Source organism: Sus scrofa, chromosome 13 (genome assembly GCF_000003025.6).
Source record: "Sus scrofa isolate TJ Tabasco breed Duroc chromosome 13, Sscrofa11.1, whole genome shotgun sequence".
In the NCBI taxonomy this organism is placed as follows: Eukaryota; Metazoa; Chordata; class Mammalia; order Artiodactyla; family Suidae; genus Sus; species Sus scrofa.
Genome location: NC_010455.5, coordinates 64,018,091 through 64,038,357, shown reverse-complemented (window position 1 = coordinate 64,038,357; position 20,267 = coordinate 64,018,091). Strand labels below are relative to the sequence as shown.

The 20,267-nt window shown below is 37.7% G+C and overlaps 1 protein-coding gene across 11 annotated transcripts in view; it reads right to left on the bottom strand.

Moving 5' to 3' along the window:
* GRM7 (glutamate metabotropic receptor 7) overlaps nucleotides 1-20,267 on the bottom strand; it is an 885,981-nt gene that overhangs the window by 165,625 nt on the left and 700,089 nt on the right. For all 11 annotated transcript variants that reach the window (XR_002338088.1, XR_002338089.1, XR_002338090.1 and 8 more), the window contains one exon: nucleotides 13,877-14,812. Coding sequence is in view for 7 of the 11 variants with exons in the window: in XM_021071050.1 (XP_020926709.1) it covers nucleotides 13,877-14,812 (936 nt within the window). In the remaining 4 variants the exon portion in view is untranslated. The remainder of the gene's footprint in view (nucleotides 1-13,876; nucleotides 14,813-20,267) is intronic.

The following is a 20,267-nucleotide window of genomic DNA, read 5'->3' as shown; positions in this document are numbered from 1 at the left end:
AGGCAAGAACAGAAAATGGGAAAAAGACAGTCTTCTTTTCAGCAAGTATTGCTGGGAAACCTGGACAGCTGCAAGCAAATCAATGAAACTAGAACACATCCTCACACCATGCATAAAAATAAACTAAAAATGGCTTAAAGGCTTTAATATAAGAAACCATCAAACTCCTGGAAGAGAACATAGGCAAAACATTCTCTGACATCAACCTTACAAATGTTTTCTCAGGTCAGTCTCCCAAAGGAACAGAAATAAAAGCAAAAATAAACCAATGGTCATTTACGATGGAGTATGATAGTGTGAGAAAATAGAATGTGTCATGTATGTGTAACTGGGTTACCATGCTATACAGTAGAAAAAAAATTGTACTGGGGAAATAACTATTTTAAAAAATAATAAAAAATAAATAAATAAACCAATGGGCCCTAATAAAACTGAAAAGATTTTATACAGCAAAGGAAACCAAAAAGACAACTTACAGGATGGGAGAAAATAGTTTCAAATGGTGCAATGGACAAGGGCTTAATCTCTAGGATATAGAAGCAACTCATACAACTCAACAACAAAAAAGCCAACAACCCAATTGAAAAATGGTCAAAAGACCTGAATATACATATTTCCAAGGAAGATGTGCAGATGGCCAACAAGAACATGAAAAAAAATGTTCAACATCCCTAATTATTACAGAAATGCAAATCAAAACTACCATGAGATACCACCTCACACCAGTCAGAATGGCATCATTAATAAGTCCACAAATCACAAATGCTGGAGGGGGTATGGAGAAAAGGGAACCCTCCTGCACTGTTGGTGGGAATGTAAGCTGGTACAACCACTACAGAGAACAGTATGGAGATACCTTAGAATCTATACATAGAGCTACCACATAACCCAGCAATCCTACTCTTGGGCATATATCTGGACAAAACTTTCCTTAAAAAAAGACACATGCATGTGCATGCTCATTGCAGCACTACTCACAATAGCCAAGACAAGGAAACAACCCAAATGTCCATCAACAGATGATTGGATTAGGAAGAGGTGGTATATATACACAATGGAATACTACTAAGCCACATAAAGAAAAAAATAATGCCATTTGCAGCAATGTGGATGGAACTAGAGACTCTCATACTGAGTGACATAAGTCAGAAAGAGAATGAAAAATACCATATGATATCACTTATATCTGCAATCTAATATAGGGCACAAATGAACCTTTCCACAGAAAAAAAAAATCATGGCCTTGGAGAACAGACTTGTGGTTGCCAAGGTGGAGGGGGTGGATGGATTGGGAGCTTGGGGTTAGTAGATGCAGACTATTGCCTTTGGAATGGATTAGCAATGAGATCCTGCTGTGTAGCACTGGGAACTATGTCTAGTCACCTATGATGGTGCATGATAACGTGAGAAAACAGAATGTGTACATCTATGTGTAACTGGGTCATCATGCTGTACAATAGAAGAAAAATTGTATTGGGGAAATAATTAAAAATAAATAAATAAATATTTTTTTAAGAAAATAACAAGTGGTACATATATACCATGGAATACCACTCAGCCATAAAAAAGGTCAAAATAATGCCATTTGCAGCAATGTGGATGCAACTAGAGATTCTCATATACAGTGAAGTATGCCAGAAAGAGAGAAACAAATACCATATGATGTCATTTACATGGGGAATCTAAAACATGGCACAAATGATCCTATTGACAAAACAGAAATGGATCAAGGATATGGAGAGCAGACTTGTGTTTGCCAGGGAAGAAGGGGAAAAGAGTGAGATGGACAGGGAGTTTGGGGTTGATAGATGCAAACTAGTACATTTAGAACATATAAGTAATGGGGCTGTACTGTACAGCACAGGGAACTGTGTCTAGTCTCTTGGGTTGGAACATGATGGAAAGTATCATGGAAAAAAAAGAATGTATATGTGCATATATATATATGTGTATATATATATATGTATGTGTACATATATATATATGTATGTATGGGGCTGGGTCACTTTGCTGTATAGCAGAAATTGATGAAATATTGGAAATCAACTATAATTTTATTTAAAAATCAAAAAAATTAAAAATAGAAAGAAAATCAAAGTCAAAAGATTTTGCTCTCATACAAAACCCTCTAAAAGCTTCCCATCTCACCCTGCCTGATTCCACATGAATTGTTCCTGTGTCCTCTGTCCTTCTATGCCCATCTCCTAATACCCAACTTCTTAAAAATACTGCCCTCCCTGGTATTTCTCAAATGCTCCTGACATACTTTTTCCCCAGAAAATTTGCTCTGATCTTCACTTTACCTGGAATGCTCTTTCTAGATCTCTTAATAGTTCACTTCTTTATGTGTTTGCTCAAAGGTCATCTTCTCAGTGAGACCTTCTTTGACTACCTATTCAAAACTGCAAATCCTGCCCCCCACATCTTGTCACTACCAGATCATCTAAGGTAGGGACTGTAAACATTTTCATAAAGATCCACATTATAAATATTTCTGACTTGCAGGCCACACTATCTCAACCACGTCAACTCAAGTCTGCGCTTAGCATGAAAGCAGCCTTTGGGGAGTATGTGAATTAATGAACATGGCTATGTCCCAATAAAACTTTTATTTATAAAAACATACAGGTGTTTGGATTTAGCTCAAGAGCCACAGTTTACAACCCTTGACCTAAGTCTCATAGACTCTAAGGAAGTGCTTAAATACTATCTATTCTAATTCTGATGATGGCAGGAAGGTAATAATGATGATGAAGATGATGATGATAAATTATAAATTATTATCAATGGGAAGCCACTGGAGAAAAATTTTTGGCTGCATCCACAGCATATAGAAGTTCCCAGGCCAGGGATCAAACCCATGCCACTGCAGTAACCAGAACCACAGCAGTGACAATACTGGATCCTTAACCCACTGAGCCACAGTGAATGCAGAGAACTTTTTTTTAAAGGACTGAGATGATCCTCAGTTGTTGGCGCTTCTGGGTTTTGCATGTTACAGACACTTAAAAGTTGATTGCTAAATAACGAGGGGACATTATAAAAGATAATGAAACTATTTTAAAATCCCCTCTCCTAGAATATCTAGCTCAGAGGTAGTAGGCACTGGAGGCAAGGAATGGCGGTGAACAAAAATCTTTCATATTTGAAGTTTTGGTAACCTGTTTTTTTTTCCCAGACCCGTGCAATGGATCAAAAACTGATGGCTGGTTATATGTCAAGCAATTAGCTGGGACATATCAGCTTACTGGAATGCATAGACATGTTACAGGGACAATTTTTAATTTTAGGCACCTGAGGACCCATTACAGACACTGATGCTTCTGTATCGGTCTGACCAATTGTGAGCATGACCATTACGAAATTATTTCCTCACATTTTCTCTTTGTAACAGATATGGCGGGAAATTGGGTTTCAGCGACAAAATGAAATGACAGTCCTTTCTACTTCCCAAAGCTTTTTATTAGGATTGAAAATTTAATGAGCTTGCTTACAAATCATCTGCACAGCTCTTAACCCTGGGGTCAGATGGTGAAATCTTTTCTTATGTAGGCATTCCTAGAGTTTTCAGTTAAGCTTCTGTATCAGCAGTTTCCCTCTGATTGTTGTTTATTAGCTTTTGTGCCCTATTTTCAACAGCAGAAAGTCTGAATATCCTGAGATCATTTGCCACCACATTATAACTTGGTGGCATCCAAATTCCAAAACTAATACAAAAATGCCAAAGTCAGAAAACCCTTATTTCTATCCCCATTTAGCCAGCAAGGTTTCTGGGGGAAAAACAAAAAAGGCTTAAAATTAAATTAAATTTTACTTCACAAATTAAAACATCTAGGTAGTTCCTTGTCTCTCAGTTAAATTTCCTAAAGCAGAAAAATTGCACAAAATACTTTAAGATCTCACAATCTGGAACATTAAATGAGGAGATAATGACCTGATTCCTGGGTTAAAACTAAGAACCTCATTCATTTGGTATGTGGTCCACCACCAGGCAGCAGCCCTTGCCACATCAATAGAGCAATTTGGCCATGATATCCCAATCTGGTGACTTTGACAAGGCACTGGGAAGGTTAGTGGAGAAATGCGATGGGATTGATAGTATTGGAAGGCAGATTGATCCAGACTAAATATCCTGTTATGGGTGCTAAAACCAGTTTGTGATTGAATCACAAGATGATTTGGGTCTTTGGGTCTGTTGGCCAGAATCTCCCAGGTGTGAACAGCTGACTCCTTAAAAGCCTCTTTGGAAACAGTTTTTGCTTCTTGTAAGTGATAAACCAGAAAAGTGAGATCACTACTTCAAAATTCAAAGTGAAGATTGGAGAGCAGGGGATACAAGAAAGAAAATGGGACTTCTTGTTTCACCCTTCAATTTTCTACCAACAGATTTTTACTGATGACCCAATGTATCTGAGGTTCCTCTGTCAGATATATAAAAACTTTCAAAAATCTCAATGAAGTGCTGAGTGGCAGTGGCTTGTCTTTAAACTCCATTGCCACAGTGTATGCTCAATCTTGCCTTATAATTTTTCTATTGACTACTTGGACCCCTTCTCTTCCCTAACGTCCTTATGTGCCTGAGACCTGAATGGGGAACTATAACTTCTATTCCATCAGAATTGAGAAATTACATAGGAGCCCTCCTTGGAGTCTCTTATCAGAGACTATTAACATCCAGATGCACTGACTTCCCAATGGTGTTATGTCCAAACCCCATCATACCCTGAGAGCCAAGTGCAGTGCTGAGCAGGGGTAGAGAGCTACCAAAGGCACAGGTTAATAGGCTGGGCTATGAGAAGATGTGCAACTCCATAGCGGATGACATACATCCTGATTCCCAAGACCCAAGGGTCAATCATCTGAGGACAGCTTTATTCACTGGGAAGTGCTTCTGGTTTAAAGTGCAGAGACCTGTTATCTTTGGAAGAAAAGAGAGCGGTAGCAATACAGAGAATACACAAAATGATGAGGGGGTGTACAGACAGTAATTCTGGTATATAAACATTCTTCAAAACAAACTCTTACTAATACCTGTAATATATATCAACCATTACCACGTTGCATTTCACCTGCAAGTCCCCCTCTGTACTTGGGGAGGGAGAGTGTAGAGTGGAGGCAGTGTCCCCAAAACCTCTTCCGCATTATGGAACAGGGATGGGGGCAGAATTTTAATTCCCAAGGTCCCATCTGACATTCTTTGGTATGGAAGGTTTGCTGGCCCCTTCACCAGAAGGGAAGGAAAATACAGACTCTGCAGGCTCTGATCCAATCTTTTCATCCAAGAGACTGTTTTCACTTTTCCTCATTCCTCAGTTTATATACTATCATGGGCCTAAAAGTCTGATTATAGGGAAAATGCACTTAAATCATCACTGGTAACCACTGCATCCCATTCCAACATATGGGAATTTTTCCCCTGCAACACCAAGCAATGCTCTGGCCACTGCTGACCACCCAGACATGCTGGGTATCCTAGAAGTCAACTCAATTATGACACTATTGAGGATAGCACCAGATGCATAAGCTAAGGGTTCAGTCCCTTAAGACTGTACCTCACTCCCAATTCAGATTACAGCTGCTAGTCCAGGGTGTCACCTGTGCTTCTAACCTACTGGCTGCAGATTGCAGATTCCAATGACACTCCCTCCTTAGGCTGGCTTGCTTTGCCAGAGTGGCTCACAGAATTTAGGAATATTTTACTTACTAGAGGATATTTAAATAAAAATGAAAGGATGTAACTCAGGAATGGCTGGAGGGAAGATATGTGTAGCACATAAGTATAGGGAAAGGGTGCAGACCTTGAATGCTCTTGGGCACACCACTCTCCCCAAATCTCCCCAGATTCACCAATCCAGAAGCTCTCCAAACCACATCCTTTTTGGTTTTTACAAAGGCTTCATTAAAAAGGCATAAATGATTAATAATTGGCCATAAATGATTGATTCAACTTCCAGCCCCTGTGCAGAGCTTGAGGGTAGAAATGAAAATCCCAACCCACTAATCACATGGTTGGGTCTCCTGGCAACCTCTCCTGGAGGTCCAAGAGTCATTTCATTAATATAATTAAACCTTTATTAACAGAGATATAACCTTCAAAGCTCTCCTCACTTGGGAAATTCAAAGGGTTTTAGGAGCTCCTTACCAGAAATGGGATAAAGATCAAATACATATTTCTTATTATACATCACAATAGTATAACTATCATGCAAACCACCACACAAACCAGAAGTAATCTTTTGAAAACATAAACCCAACAATATCACCACCCTGCTCTAAAACTCAATGTGGTACACTCTCCCTTCCCTAAAATACTAGGTCCTCTAAGATTTCACCTCTACCAACCTCTTGGAGTTAGAACTTGTTTTTCCTTTAACTACAACAACCTCTAGTTACAGTTGCCCCAGTACAAGGCTATTTGACCTTTCATTCCCCCACCTGCCCTGACATAGAAAGTTTGCTAAGGGGAGCCTAGGATGGAAGGATACAGTTCTACTTTATTGAGCATTTACCATTTTGCCAGAGAGTGTGTGAGGTGTTCTCTATACTCTAACTCATTTGTACAATTTTAGTTTCATTATGGGTGCAATTTCTAGTGTTAGCATTGTGGAAACAGGCCAATAGATGAATTAAGTTTTAAAAGGAAGGAGGAGGAGGAAAAGAAAATAAAGGTTTCTGTGGAGAGTGACTTTTAAAGGTTTTATTGACATAACTGATATATAATAAACTGCACATATTTAAGGCATGCTATTTGATAAGCTTTGACATCAAAACTCATGGATTCATATGTGAAACCAACACCATAATCAAAATATTGAAAACATATGTCACTCTCCAAATTTCCTTGTGCTCCTTTGTAATGCTTCAGCATCACCCTCACCCCCAGCCTACGACTGATCTGCTTTCTGTCACTATAAATTAATCTGACTTTTAAAAAGAATTTGATATAAATGGAATAATACACATGATTTTATCTACATTCTTTCACTTGACATAATTGCTGAATATCCATCCATGCTGTTGGATGTATCAATAATCAAAATTTTTTTTTTAACTGAAGAGTGTATTCCAGTTTATGGACAGACTATAATTTGCCTACCCATTCAACAACTGATAGGCACTTTTGATGTTTCCAGTTTGTGACTACTAAAAATAAATCTACCAAAAAAAATGCAACCTTGAGCAAGTCTTTGTATGGACATAATTTTTATATCTCATGGGTAAAGACTGAGGAGGAATGGAAAGGTGTGTGTGGTAGGTGTATGCTTACCACTTTAAGAACCTGCCAGACTCTTTTCCAAAGTGATTATACTCTCTGTGACATTCCCACTAGCAGAGTCTGAGAGTTGTTCTATATCCTCCCCAGTACATGGTTTAAGTCTTTTAAATGTCATGCTAAACAATTTCAAGTACTCATTTGCTCTCAAACAAAACTAGAAGAAGGAATAATTATGTTCATCCTGCAGATGAAAAATCCTAGGGCCACAAAGATCAGATGACATATCCAAATCATGCAATGATTAGGTTCTGAGTACCATAGGATGATGAAGTAGGGATGAATGGTCTTCTAAAACCAGAGAGCATCTGAGACATGAAAGAAACCCTGGCTAGACCATTATTATGACCTACAGTAAGGGAATTTCATGCCCCCAAGGCTGATGAAGTAGGGACGAATGGTCTTCTAAAACCAGAGAGCATCTGAGACATGAAAGAAACCCCAGCTAGACCATTATTATGACCTACAGTAAGGGGATTTCATGCCCCCAGGGCTGGACGTGGCAATCCCCTGACTGCTCAGTATCATATTATGTTTCATGATGATTTCCTATGCTTTGAGGAGACATGTTTATGAGAATGACAGGTGGTATGTGATGTTCTCAGAAATGCTAAAGAACAGAGATTTTTCTTTTCATCCTGATACTGCTTATAAAGATGAGGCCTGGGTCCCCGTGACTGGAACTTTTGGTGGCTGAGGTCTCAAAGTGAAAGGCATCTAATGGGAACACTGGACTCCAGGGAGCACATATGTGGGGCAGATTCAAGACTCCTGTTGAGTCTTCCTCTTTAGCAGAAATGTCTCTTTCTGGAGCACTTCTCATTTAAACCTTGAATGGTTGGAGCATTTGTTTCAATGTAGTTATTTCCTTATTAGTTCAAGCTCAGTTCAGTTTTACACAGGTTTTTGGGTTGTACTTGTTGAACTACCTTTCTGGCTAAAGGAAAGGATTGAGATGGTAAAGGCTCCAATTATCTTAGGTGACTGTACTTCAAATTAGCTAATGTTTCATGAAAGGAGAAAAGAGGATTGGATTATCCCTAGCTACTGGCTAACACCAGATATGCAACAAGTTCAGGGGTGCTGTTTGGAAAGAAGCTCAGTTCACCAAAGTCATAGCAGGAAGAAGACAATAGATGGTTTCACAAGCTTTTGATAAAAATTTGAACAGACAAAATTAAACAGCAGACGTAACACGTCAACCACCAGTAGCAGGAATGCACAAATGGCCTCAGCATCATCTATGCCCTGGGACATTTCTCTCCACTGTGTTTAGATGCAAGGTGAGGTCTTAGTAAACATTCCAGAAGGAAAAATAACATTTTTTTAAAACATGTTTGTGTATGTGTGTACTTATATGTCTAGAGATAGAGCCATCAGATTGTTGGCAATGACTGTCTCTACAGGATGGGAAAATGGGAGTCCTTTCTTTCCTCATTTAGTCATTGTTTGAAAAAAAGATAAAATAGTGGGCAATGTTATTTTCACAACCTGCGAAATAAAAAAAAAAACCCATGTCTCTTATATTATCAATAAAGCAGCATAACACAAAGAAAGATAAGGCCTAGCCATATTCTTTTAATGTTCAAAACATTTGAACAGCTTTCCCACCTGATCTATCTTTTCTGGTCCCTCAGGCTTTCTTCAAGCCAATGCCATCTTTTGATCTATGTTAAAAGCTACTTAAATAGTTCTCTAGTTGCTTCACCTTTGCTCATCCTTAAGCACTACCCCTAGGATTCACTTTCCAAGGTATCCTATGCTTACATTTCTCCCACACTTAGAAATATTTGTCTGATCTCCATAGCTTCAAGGAGAAAGTCCAAACACAGCCCTTCACAATGTAGATTTGCTACTTTTCTATGGCATCATTATCTCTGTTGCAGAGCCCAGGACTACAGAACTAGAGAGGGAGTGGGATGCACCACAGGAAGATGATGCATAATTCAACATATACATAAAGGGACATTTCATTGTAAGGAAAAGCAACAGGTATTTGGGGTTAGACATCATTGTATTTAAAATTAGCTTGGCTCATCCCTTAGAAAAGATGAGATTATTGCCCAAAGTTTGATATGGGCATGAAACATGGGATTCACATTCTTTCAAAATTTGCCCACAGGATGAGGTTTTATTAAATTTCATTACCACACCCTCTCAGGTTTGCAAGTTAAAATCATGTAAGTGCAATCTTGCCTCCTCATTTCATATACCAATTTTTTTTTTTTTTTTTTTGCTGCCCCAGTAGCATGTAGAAGTTCCTAGGGCTGGGAACAAACCCGCACCACAGGCACCACAGTGACCCAAGGCACTATGGTGACCATGCCAGATCCTTAAGCCACTGTGCTATAAAAGAACTCCTCATGTATAATATGTTAAAAACAGCTTACACCTACTTTTTCACTTTTTTTGTTTTTAAGGACCACACCTATGGCATATGGATGTTCCCAGGGGAGGCTTCTAACTGGAGTTTCTGCTGCTGGCCTACCTACCAAATATTTCTGATTCTAGGCTGGTTTTGCTTTGTGTTTAGATCCGGGGGGGGGTACTATTTGCTAAAATTGGAAGATCAAAATGTCTCAGCCTATAGTCACAGGCCTTCAAGAAATAATTTTGGGAAACATTCCTATCATCCTGCTCTCTGCTAGCTCTGATTCTAGGGTCAATGTCTTGGTCCTGGCTTTTAAGTTCTCTAGCTCAAACCTTGAAGTTGACACTTCATTCAGACCTTTTGACTCTAGACTTTGTCTTCAATCATGGGTACTATCTTTCTCATATCCTGGTTTCCTGACCTCTGAATCTCCCATTTGTTTTGGGAATTAATTTCTTCCCAAAGGCTTTGAAATTAGAAATCAGGAAATATTTATAGGATGTCTTTTGTGGATTACGAAGAAAATGCTTAGGTAGTTTTAAGAAGCATGCTTGGTTCCCATTGATGTTTTTCCAGCATGCTTGTTTAAGAAATCTAGAGTTTTATGCCCATCCTAGCCATATTGAAATAGTTGGGGTGGATGGATATGCAATACTTTTTTAAAAAAAAATTCTCTGGGGATTATCATGGACATATTTTTTAACCACTGACTTAAGAACACTGAGCTGGTGCAGAGATTGAAAAGAGTGGCCCTAATTCTGCCATTTAGTGGAATATGCTTCAATGACAACTGAAGAATCCTATTATTTAAGTATTGTGACGCACCTGGTTCTGTTCTGATATGTGTAGAAGAGAGGTCGGTGGGTGATACTACAGAAGATAGAACCCCTTCCTTCAAGCTACTACTCTTTTCCCAGAACTTTTCTGTGATCAGAAAATGCCTGAGCTCTTTTCTTTGTCCTCTTCTCACCAACCCCCATCCAAACAAACACACATGCACAGAGGGAAAGAACTCTGAGACCCTTTTTTTCCTTTTCCTTTTACACCAAGGCCGACTTTGCCTTTGCAGAGTCAAGTGGTTCAAAGCTTGACTCCCTGTCCATGTGGATGAAATGCTTACCTAAAAAGTTCTCTAGACAAAAGCTGGCTAAAAATACCTGAATAAACATAGTATCTGCAGGGGTTCCTAGATTTGGGCAAGGTATCCTATATCTTCCCTACCTGGCTGCATGCAAAACACTTTATAAAGTTACAAAAGCCTTTGTTTTCCATGAAAACAATCTAGTCCTCTAACAGAATGTGGCATATATAATAATGGGATATAACAGCACTTCACTAGACCAGCTAGCTCTTCTGTGCTATTGTTCTACTATTTCCACTGTTTCCTTGAATCATTTCAGTCATGTAAATATCGTAACTAAGATAAGATTACCTCTTCTAGCCCTGGCCACATCACAAGATCCTCATTCTAGAAGTCACAGGGTTAGCAGTGATAAAAACAAGAGTGGTAATATCCTGCATCCTCCTTAACAAAAGCAAAATGAAACTTCCTGAGGGTTGATATTTTGCAAGAAGCGAAGGAACATTTTTCACATTTTAAGCTGTGCTCATGAACTCAACTGATGAGAAACTTCGCAATGATATCCCTCAATAATCAAAACACACTTAATTTCCTGAAACAGTTAATAGTTATTACTGAACTCATTGTGTAGTTTGTTTGTTCATTCTTTCTTTCCTTTTCTTTTCTTTCTTTCATCCTGTTAAAATGGAGTTATTCCAGTTGAAACACTTAAACTCTTAAACAAGAATGGAAGGCCTATGATTCCATATGTATTAACTTGGCAACAATGCCTTTGGTGTGTTTCCTTTGCTGCATGTAGTATTTTTCTGCCTACCACAATTTAAATTCTATGGTTTCATGTACATAAAATATTTTTAATTGATCGCTCATGCTTCTCTAGCCATATGTCTAGCATTAGGGAGTATGCATTTTCATATAAAGTTCACTGTTCCCATTTGGTAATTTAGTACATTTAATTGTGTCAATCAACCATGTAAAGCATCATAACCCACTGAGAACATACAAAGAGAAATAAGTGCCTTCTGAATTCTGAAATAAAAAGCATACTGCTTGAAGACAGCTTAATTTCCCTTGTCACCCTATTCTACCAGCACAATGTCTTCTTGTACAACTAGAATTAGTGAATTCAATTCTTAAAAAATTGTATCATTCTCAGGTTTTAACATGGGTTACTTCTATCCCTGAAGTTAACTGACGAAACTCATAGCCATGACTAGAAATGGCTAGAAATGACCAATGAAATGGTAGAGACTTACATTGTCAAATACGCATCACAACAAGGCTCATCCATAGAACAACTGCAATTATCCCTGATTTCTATATTCCTCAAACACAAATTTACAAGAAAAAGAGCTAATGTTTTAACACGTTTCATGGAAAATTGTGTTTAATATCAAAATGATTATTAGTTCCCTAGGCTTTGATGGCACACATCAGTCCCCATAAAAATGTCTGTTGTTATCAACTTATCAGTGTATGTTGGGGGATTTTTTTTTCATTTCTCTCAATCACATTTCACTACCCTAACTCATATTTTACTATTCCTTTGGCCCAGGGAAAGATAAAGCAATAAAATGAAATTCAAGTTGGTTTCACAGGCAGTAAATATGCATTATGAATTTGAAACATATTGCTGGAAACATACAATGCTTGTTGAGCATGTATTTTAGAACTTTCTCTAAGATACTTTATGATTAAACCATAGTTTCAAACCGTTCACTGTCCTTGGCTTTAGAATTGTCTGGTTTCATAAGATATTTGCCTTTCTCATTTTAAACAGAGTCCAAACTTAGAGCTTCTGAATCAAACCATTTAGGTTAAATACATTTTTTTCAGGGGGAAAACCAGCTGTACATTAATCCTTTCTATGATTATATAGAAAAGAGAAGTAACAATGAAAGCAATTAGTTTCAACTAATTCCTAGGAGTGTAGATTTATAAATTTATATAAATTTCTACTTCAGTCCTTGATTTTGCCATTTAGGGCACTAAGTCCTTCAATGTTTAAGACACTTCTGCAGAGTAAAATGGAATGAGCCTAAATCCCTCCAGCATGACAATTTATAATCAAGATATAACCATGTTTCTTCTACAGAGTGTATAGAAGACTCTTGTATAGAGGACTCCAAGTCTCAGTTCTGGCTTCTATACTGACATGTCAGAGCTGCCTTCATTATACGAAGGACAGTGAATCTTATTAAGATCAACAAATTAGTATTGCCTAATTTTTATATATACAAAACCACATAGATGTGAGTACAGAGGTCAGATGTACATGGATCATGTTTGGAGCCAACACTATAACATTGCCTGGTTTGCACACATGTCAAACCTAGAGCTAGACATACATTAACTGCATTAAGATTCAACATACTAGGACTGCCTGACTTAAAGAATCATAAAAAACTATATGGTAGGAGCATGAACACTAACCATATTCAGGATCAGTAAAGCAGAGCCCATTAATGTTCAAACTACAGCTTGATGACACTTGTCCTACAACATACTGTCTCTCCCAGTGTTGGAGACTTGGGTCTCTTGTATCAGCCTGAATCATTTGATGCAGTTAACATGCATCTAGCTATGGGCAGCCTTCACTGGAATGAAAATCAAAGCTATATATCATATATATATATATATAAATATACACACATACACACACACATATTGTATAGCTCATATATATAATCCAATCCACAGTGAGAACATACACAGCCACTAGGAAAAAAGAGAGACCCAGTAATGACCAATCTTATCTTGGAAAATAAAGGACTGTAACTTTCCTCACTTATCCCAAGGAAATAAGTATGAAAGATGAAGGAGTAAGTAATGAATTAAATCAAAGATTTAATCTAGATAGATTAAATTATTTTGTACTGGATAATATCTTGCTACATGGAATCACTCTACAATAAATTAACTTGATAAGGTTATACCTCTGGTTGGTTTCCAGTGAAATAAAGGTAGCATAGCCCAATGAAGATTTTAGACTTCTGTAGCACAGACGCCTATTAATTCAGGATTTGCCTACTCTTAGAAACAACATTCAGCATTTTTAAATCCTCTTGCTCTATACAACTAATTTGGTTTTGAACTTTACAAAAAGGAGCACATTTTTGAAATGCATGCTGTGGTGTGCATTTTCACTTACCTTTTCTGCCGATTGAGCGGTGCCAAAAAAAATTGGAATGAAGGCAAGCCAAACTATACATGTTGTGTACATAGTGAATCCAATGGGTTTAGCTTCATTAAAATTCTCTGGGACACCCCGAGTCTTGATGGCATACACAGTACATGTGACCATGAGAAGAATGCTATATCCCAAGGAACATATGATTTGAAGATCTGTAATGTCACATTTGAGAACTCCCCTGGCCTGCTCAGGGTTCATTGTCTTATGTTCATCATAATCTATGATGATGTTGGGGGGATCAACACCAAACCAAATAAAAACACCTAGAAGCTGAACTGATATTAAACTGGAAGTGATTGCCAGCTGTGATGTTGGGCTTATGAGTCTGGGCGCTGTCACTGATTTCTTGCCCTGTTCAAAGATGCGATAAATCCGATTGGTTTTTGTCAAGAGGGCTGCATAACTGATGCACATTCCCAAGCCCAAGAAAACTCTCCGGAAAGAACACACTGCCACATCAGGTTTGGCTATCATCAAGAAAGTGATGATGTAGCAGAGAAAGATGCCAGTTAACAGAACATAGCTCAGTTCCCTCCCAGATGCCCGGACGATGGGAGTGTCATTGTAGCGGATGAAAGTGGCCATGACAAATATAGTGGCGATGATGCCCAACATTGCGAGGAAGACAGGGATGACAGCCCATGGGGAATGCCATTCCAGTTTGATGATGGGAATATCCTGGCAGCCTGTTCGGTTTTCATTGGGCCGCTGGTCATAGGGGCAATGCTGGCATGTCATCTCATCAAACTGGTACTGGTAGCCATCGCAAGGCTCACAGGTCCAGCAGCAGGGGGTTCCCTTCTGTGTCTTCTTTCTTTGCCCGGGCTTGCATGGCAGTGTACACACAGATGGGGGTATCTCCCGAACTCCTTTACCCCACTGCATGTCCTCAATCTGCAGCATAAGAAATAAGAAGGTGCAACAGGCAGATGAGTTAAAATAAAAGAACAATAAAAACAAATAATAGTCCTTGCAACATGTGAGACTTGACGTATTTAAGTAACTCACCCCCAGCTAGAAGGAGCTACAACCAAGATTCAATCCCATACCATTTCACTGTAGCATCCTCATTTTCACCACTACAGAGTGTGCCAAAGATGCCTGATTGTAAGAATTCTCTACAGCAGCTATTGTAAGTCTAAATCCCCTGTTTCCACCCTATACCTCCCAAATAAGAATAACACGAAAAGAAGTCTTTAGATCTTTATTTTTAACAAGTATCTAGAGAATTCTTAGGGTTAAAGTCAGATTATAAATATACTCTCTACTGCCGTCTCCTGGATAATAAGTGCAAATGCCCCCAGTGAAGTTAAAAATCTTAAGTGATGTGCAAAGCTATGTTTGTCTCCTTTATTTGATGCTTTTTCTTAAAATTGTTTTTAAATTATTTTGGATGATATTGCTGTGCTGACCAACTCTTCTAAAATTCTGTAGGCATCACTGCTATTTTCATTGAGAAATTTTGAAGTAAAATGAATATATTCTACTATTTATCACAGAGGAGTGATAAGGTTCACTTTTGAAGGTTTTAATTGTAGTTAAATAAGCATTTGATAATAAAATAATATGGTCTGGAAACCTTTAAAGATTACCCATGTACCTATCTGGAGATGAAACTTAAACTAAAACACTGTATCCTAGAGGAGCAAGAATGCATGCTTGCTTAATTAGAATATTGGCTTTCTGGAGGGGAATTCATAATAAATAGTGTTCTGAGAAATAATTGCATTAGAAACAAAGAAAAAGTTGAGGTGAAATCTCATAGTGGATATCTCTTGTCTTTTTCAGAGTAACATCTACTCTTTTTTTTTTTTTTTTTTTTTTTCTGCTATCAGTTCCTTAGACTTTTTTCTTCCTATGTGCTTTCTATGAGATGGAATTTACAGTGAAGCTCCAGAGGTTGCAAGAAAGATTCAGCCTGGGACAATTAGAACATTGTATGATTTTCAAGCTTGAGTGTACATCAGAATCACTTGGAGGGCTCTTTACAACCCAGTAGTAGGGCCCCACTCAGGAATTTTCTGATTCCCTGGGACTAGGATGGAACCTGAGAAAACGTATTTCTAACAAAATCTCAGAGGATGTTGCTGGCGATTCTCTAGCCATCATGATTTGTCAACCACTGACACATTACTTCTTCCTAGCCACAGAGACTGGATCAGGGTTTGGGTCATTATAAAATGGCACAGAATTTAACTTCATGACTTTTACTGAGATACATAGGATAAGTATCTTTGTTCTTGTTGGACTTGCAGTTTCCAAGGTGTAAGGATGCTGGTACTCATGGCTACACAAAGAAAGGAGTTTCTCAGAGAAAGAATCTGATTCAAAGGAAAGCAGAGAGTTTAAATGAAAGATTACTGATGAACCTGTTTGAGCTCCTGGATTTGGCTGTACCTGAAGTAGTTTTTCCCCATATTATTTTATTTACGTAAGCCAGTAAACTGCTATGCTGAAATATTTTCTATTGCATTTCTATTACTTGTAATCAACTTACAACTTGAAAAATATACATACAGTAAATAACAAGTTTCTACAAGTTTCAAAATATGCACTATAATATCACTTATATGTGGAACCTTAAAAAAGAATACTAATTAACTTGTTTGTAGAACAGAAACAGACTCACAGATTTTGCAAAACTTATGGTTACCAAGGGGACAGGTGCAGGAGGGGAGGGATGGACTCAGGGTTTGGGATTGGCATATGCAGCTAAGGTATGTGGAATGTTTGGCCAATGTGGACCTTATGTATAGTAGAAAGAACTCTATCCAAAATTCTGCAACAACCTATATAGGAAAAGAATCTGAAAGAGAAAAGATGTGTGTACAATTGAATCACTGTTGTACAGCAGAAATTATCACAGCAATGTAAATCAACTATACTTCAATAAAACTTTTTTAAAAATAAGAAAAAAAGAAACATACAGTATAAATTCCAACGAACAAATTTGTCTGACATCCCCCATAGTTAATTCATATTTTAAGATATTTGAACTAAAATATAAGTTAGAAAGATACTGGAAAGTTTCACATTTTTTAAGTGCATACTTTTAAGAGATAAGGAGAGGAAAACTAATTTGTCACTCAGTGGAATCTCAACGCTGTGTTAAAACAGGTTGCAGTGTATAGCAGAATGAGAGACTTTTGTCAAAACTTGAATGAGAACTACATTAACATCTGAATCAAATGTAGTTAACTGTGGAAAAAAATGGCTCAAGGATTAAACTTTACAAAATATTATAACCTTCTAGTGGTTGAATTTAAACTTTAATCAGAGACCCAAGAATCTTCAGATGACTCCTGTGAACTCATTTGCTTGAGCACAAAACCCAAGTCAGCACTAATAAATCTAACTAAATATAAAATATAATCATTTATTTCTCAACATCATCATTTTTGAGCCAGTAAGACACTGGCAGCCATCCCAAAGTCATAAAATTAAGGAAATAATTTGTAATAAGACAGAAAAAGATATGCATTAACTTTACAAATGTCCAATTTCAAGAAGTTGGAACCTAAAAAATTGCTATTATTAATACAAATGTTTCTAAGTGTCAAAGTAAAAGGCTCCACTCATGGTTAATAATAAAGATTCACACACAACCACACACGCACAAAGAAAACCTTACAAATAAATTTAATTAGCCAAACATGAGATTGCTTGAATCCAACACTAGTGGAAACTAATACACTGTATTATTAAGTTTGATCTATGGAATATACGTGGGGCTCCTACAAATATAAAAACAAATTGTCATTATATGTAATATTTTATAGCCAATTTCGAATGTTGCCAGCTTGTAATCCCTCCTCCACTAGAATAAAATAAATGGTCAACAATGCGAAAAGCTTTTTTTGTCTACTTAATCAATTGTACATGAGAGCTATAACTACAAACATTACATTGACTGATTACGTAATTTGTTTTCAATTTTCATTTAAAGTAGATCTCAACTCAATTTAATTATATGTATTAAAGCAACAAAGTTGCCTCTTTCTCCAAATGAACAAAAGTCTAATTTACTTGCTTTGCCAACAAAAATCATTATTGAAAATATAATCTCTATTTCTCAAATGTACCAACTAACCTTTAAGAGCTCCAGTAGATGAGAATTCTGTTAAAGTGACACATCTGACTTGTATCTATCGCTACCTATCCACACAAATTCAGTGCCTCATTTCCTAAGAAAAAACAGGCAAATGCCCACTGATAACTATTTAAGGGAGAGTAATAATTTAGGGCTATGAAAATCAACTCTAATGTCAATTTACTTTGTCAAAGCTTAGTAGGAATGCAAATGTCAAGTTTATTCTGAATTCTGTAACAAAGCCGTGTTTCAGTCAGCTGGAAAGCCAGTGTTAAACTGCAGAAAGATGTTTTAAAAATTAATAAATAGAGTTAAATTAAGTCAATTAAAGGGTGTTAGGAGACTAGAAGGGGGAGCTCTTTCATCCTGTGCCCTTAGCAAAACCCAAAGGAAGAAGACTTCTCTTCCAGACAAGGACTCAGCCAATGAAAAGCTATAGGCTCTTTGTCTATTATTGCCCTCCCAACTTCCATTTTCCCTACTACAAAAATGTCCTTCCCTTGCTATGACATGTCTTGCATGTGGCTTGACATATTTTCAGACCCCAAACTGCAATTTTCTTTATCCTCTAAGAGCTTTCTGCTTTCTATCCCATTTTACACCCAGTTTTCTGAAAGAATACTGTCCACAAGTATTAAATAAACTTTGTATTGCCTGCCTTCTTTAGTCATTTTTAAACAGAGGCTTAATTATGTCAACCAAGTGAACCAAGACTGGTACTACCCTACCCTGAACTGCAAACATGAAATGATAAACTTTCCTTGGTTAACCAACACTTCATGGAGAGTCCACAAATTACATTTAAACATTCTAACTAATACACTCTTTCTTATTTCCGTACCTGGTACCTGAAGGCCTGAGTCTGTTGGACAATGAACCAATAATTCAGTTCTTGCTTAGGTAGTCGATCCAGAAGAAGAGGAAATTTGTTTTTCTTTTTAGGGCTGCACCCATGGCACATGGAAGTTCCCAGGCTAGGGGTCAAATTAGAGCTACAGCTGCCAGCCTACGCCACAGACAAGGCAATGCAGGATCCGAGCTGCATCTGCAACCTATACCACAGCTCAAGGCAAAGCTGGATTCTTAACCCATTGAGCTAGGCCAGGGATCAAACTCTCATCCTCATGGATACTAGTTGGATTCATTTCCACTGCACCACAACAGGAACTGCGGGAAGAGCAACTTTTTAAATCACACATGATCAGAAACACTTGTTTTTGTCTCCTGAAAACATTCAGAGAAAATAATGGGAAAGACCTAGATTAAAAAAATCAGCTGTGACTCCAATGCTTCTGGCTCAGACGGAGACTATGAAAAACACCTGTCAGCCAATGTTCTTTAGCACATGTGTTTGGCCAAGAAAAACTGGGGTCTGGCTCTAGCAGAGAAAGAGCTCCTCCATGGGGGATGTGCAGACCTTACAATCACTGGAATTTTAAAATAAAACCACATTAGTTGCTGTCTTACTGCCAAATGCAGGAATCCAACAGAGAGAATTTTTATAAACACTGTTTAGTGCATCCATTTTTATCTAGAAGAGATCGGTTCCTTTTCCCACACAGACGTTTTCTCTCTGAAAGAAAATGCTGTCACTCCAGGGATATTTTCTTGGGTGAAATTCCATCTGCATATTTCCAGTGCTTACTGTGTAGAGCAAGCTGGTTGGTGCTTTTATTGCATAATTTTCTGCAATATGATTTTTACTTACTAGAAACTTAATAGGATGAGCTAATTTAAAGAGAGCTTTCTTATTAAAATGCTGTTTGTTCATTAAAATACATTTGTCCTGGTTAATTTATGGAAAAATATATTTTTTAGGAAAAATGCACAGACACGTTGAATTTCTAATACTAGAAAAAAGCTACCAGGTTTCAGCTTTGGTGTAGAGTAGGTAAGATGGAATGGTGTCACAAGGAACTTGGTAGTATCACAATGCCTTTTTTTGAAGCCTGAGCCCCAATTTTTAAACCTTAGGCAGAATGATTGGACTATAAAACAGAATTTGGGGAATTCTATAAACACACTTCATTCAGACTTATTCAAAATGTGTAATGATTTCTAAACTTCATCATTCTTTTTTTTTTTTTTTTTTCGGTCTTTTTCTAGGGCTGCACCTGCGGCATATGGAGGTTCCCAGGCTTGGGGTCTAATCAGAGTTATAGCCGCTGGCCTATGCCACAGTCACAGCAACACCAGATTGGAGCCGCATCTGCCACTTACACCACAGCTCACGGCAATGTCGGATCATTAACCCTCTGA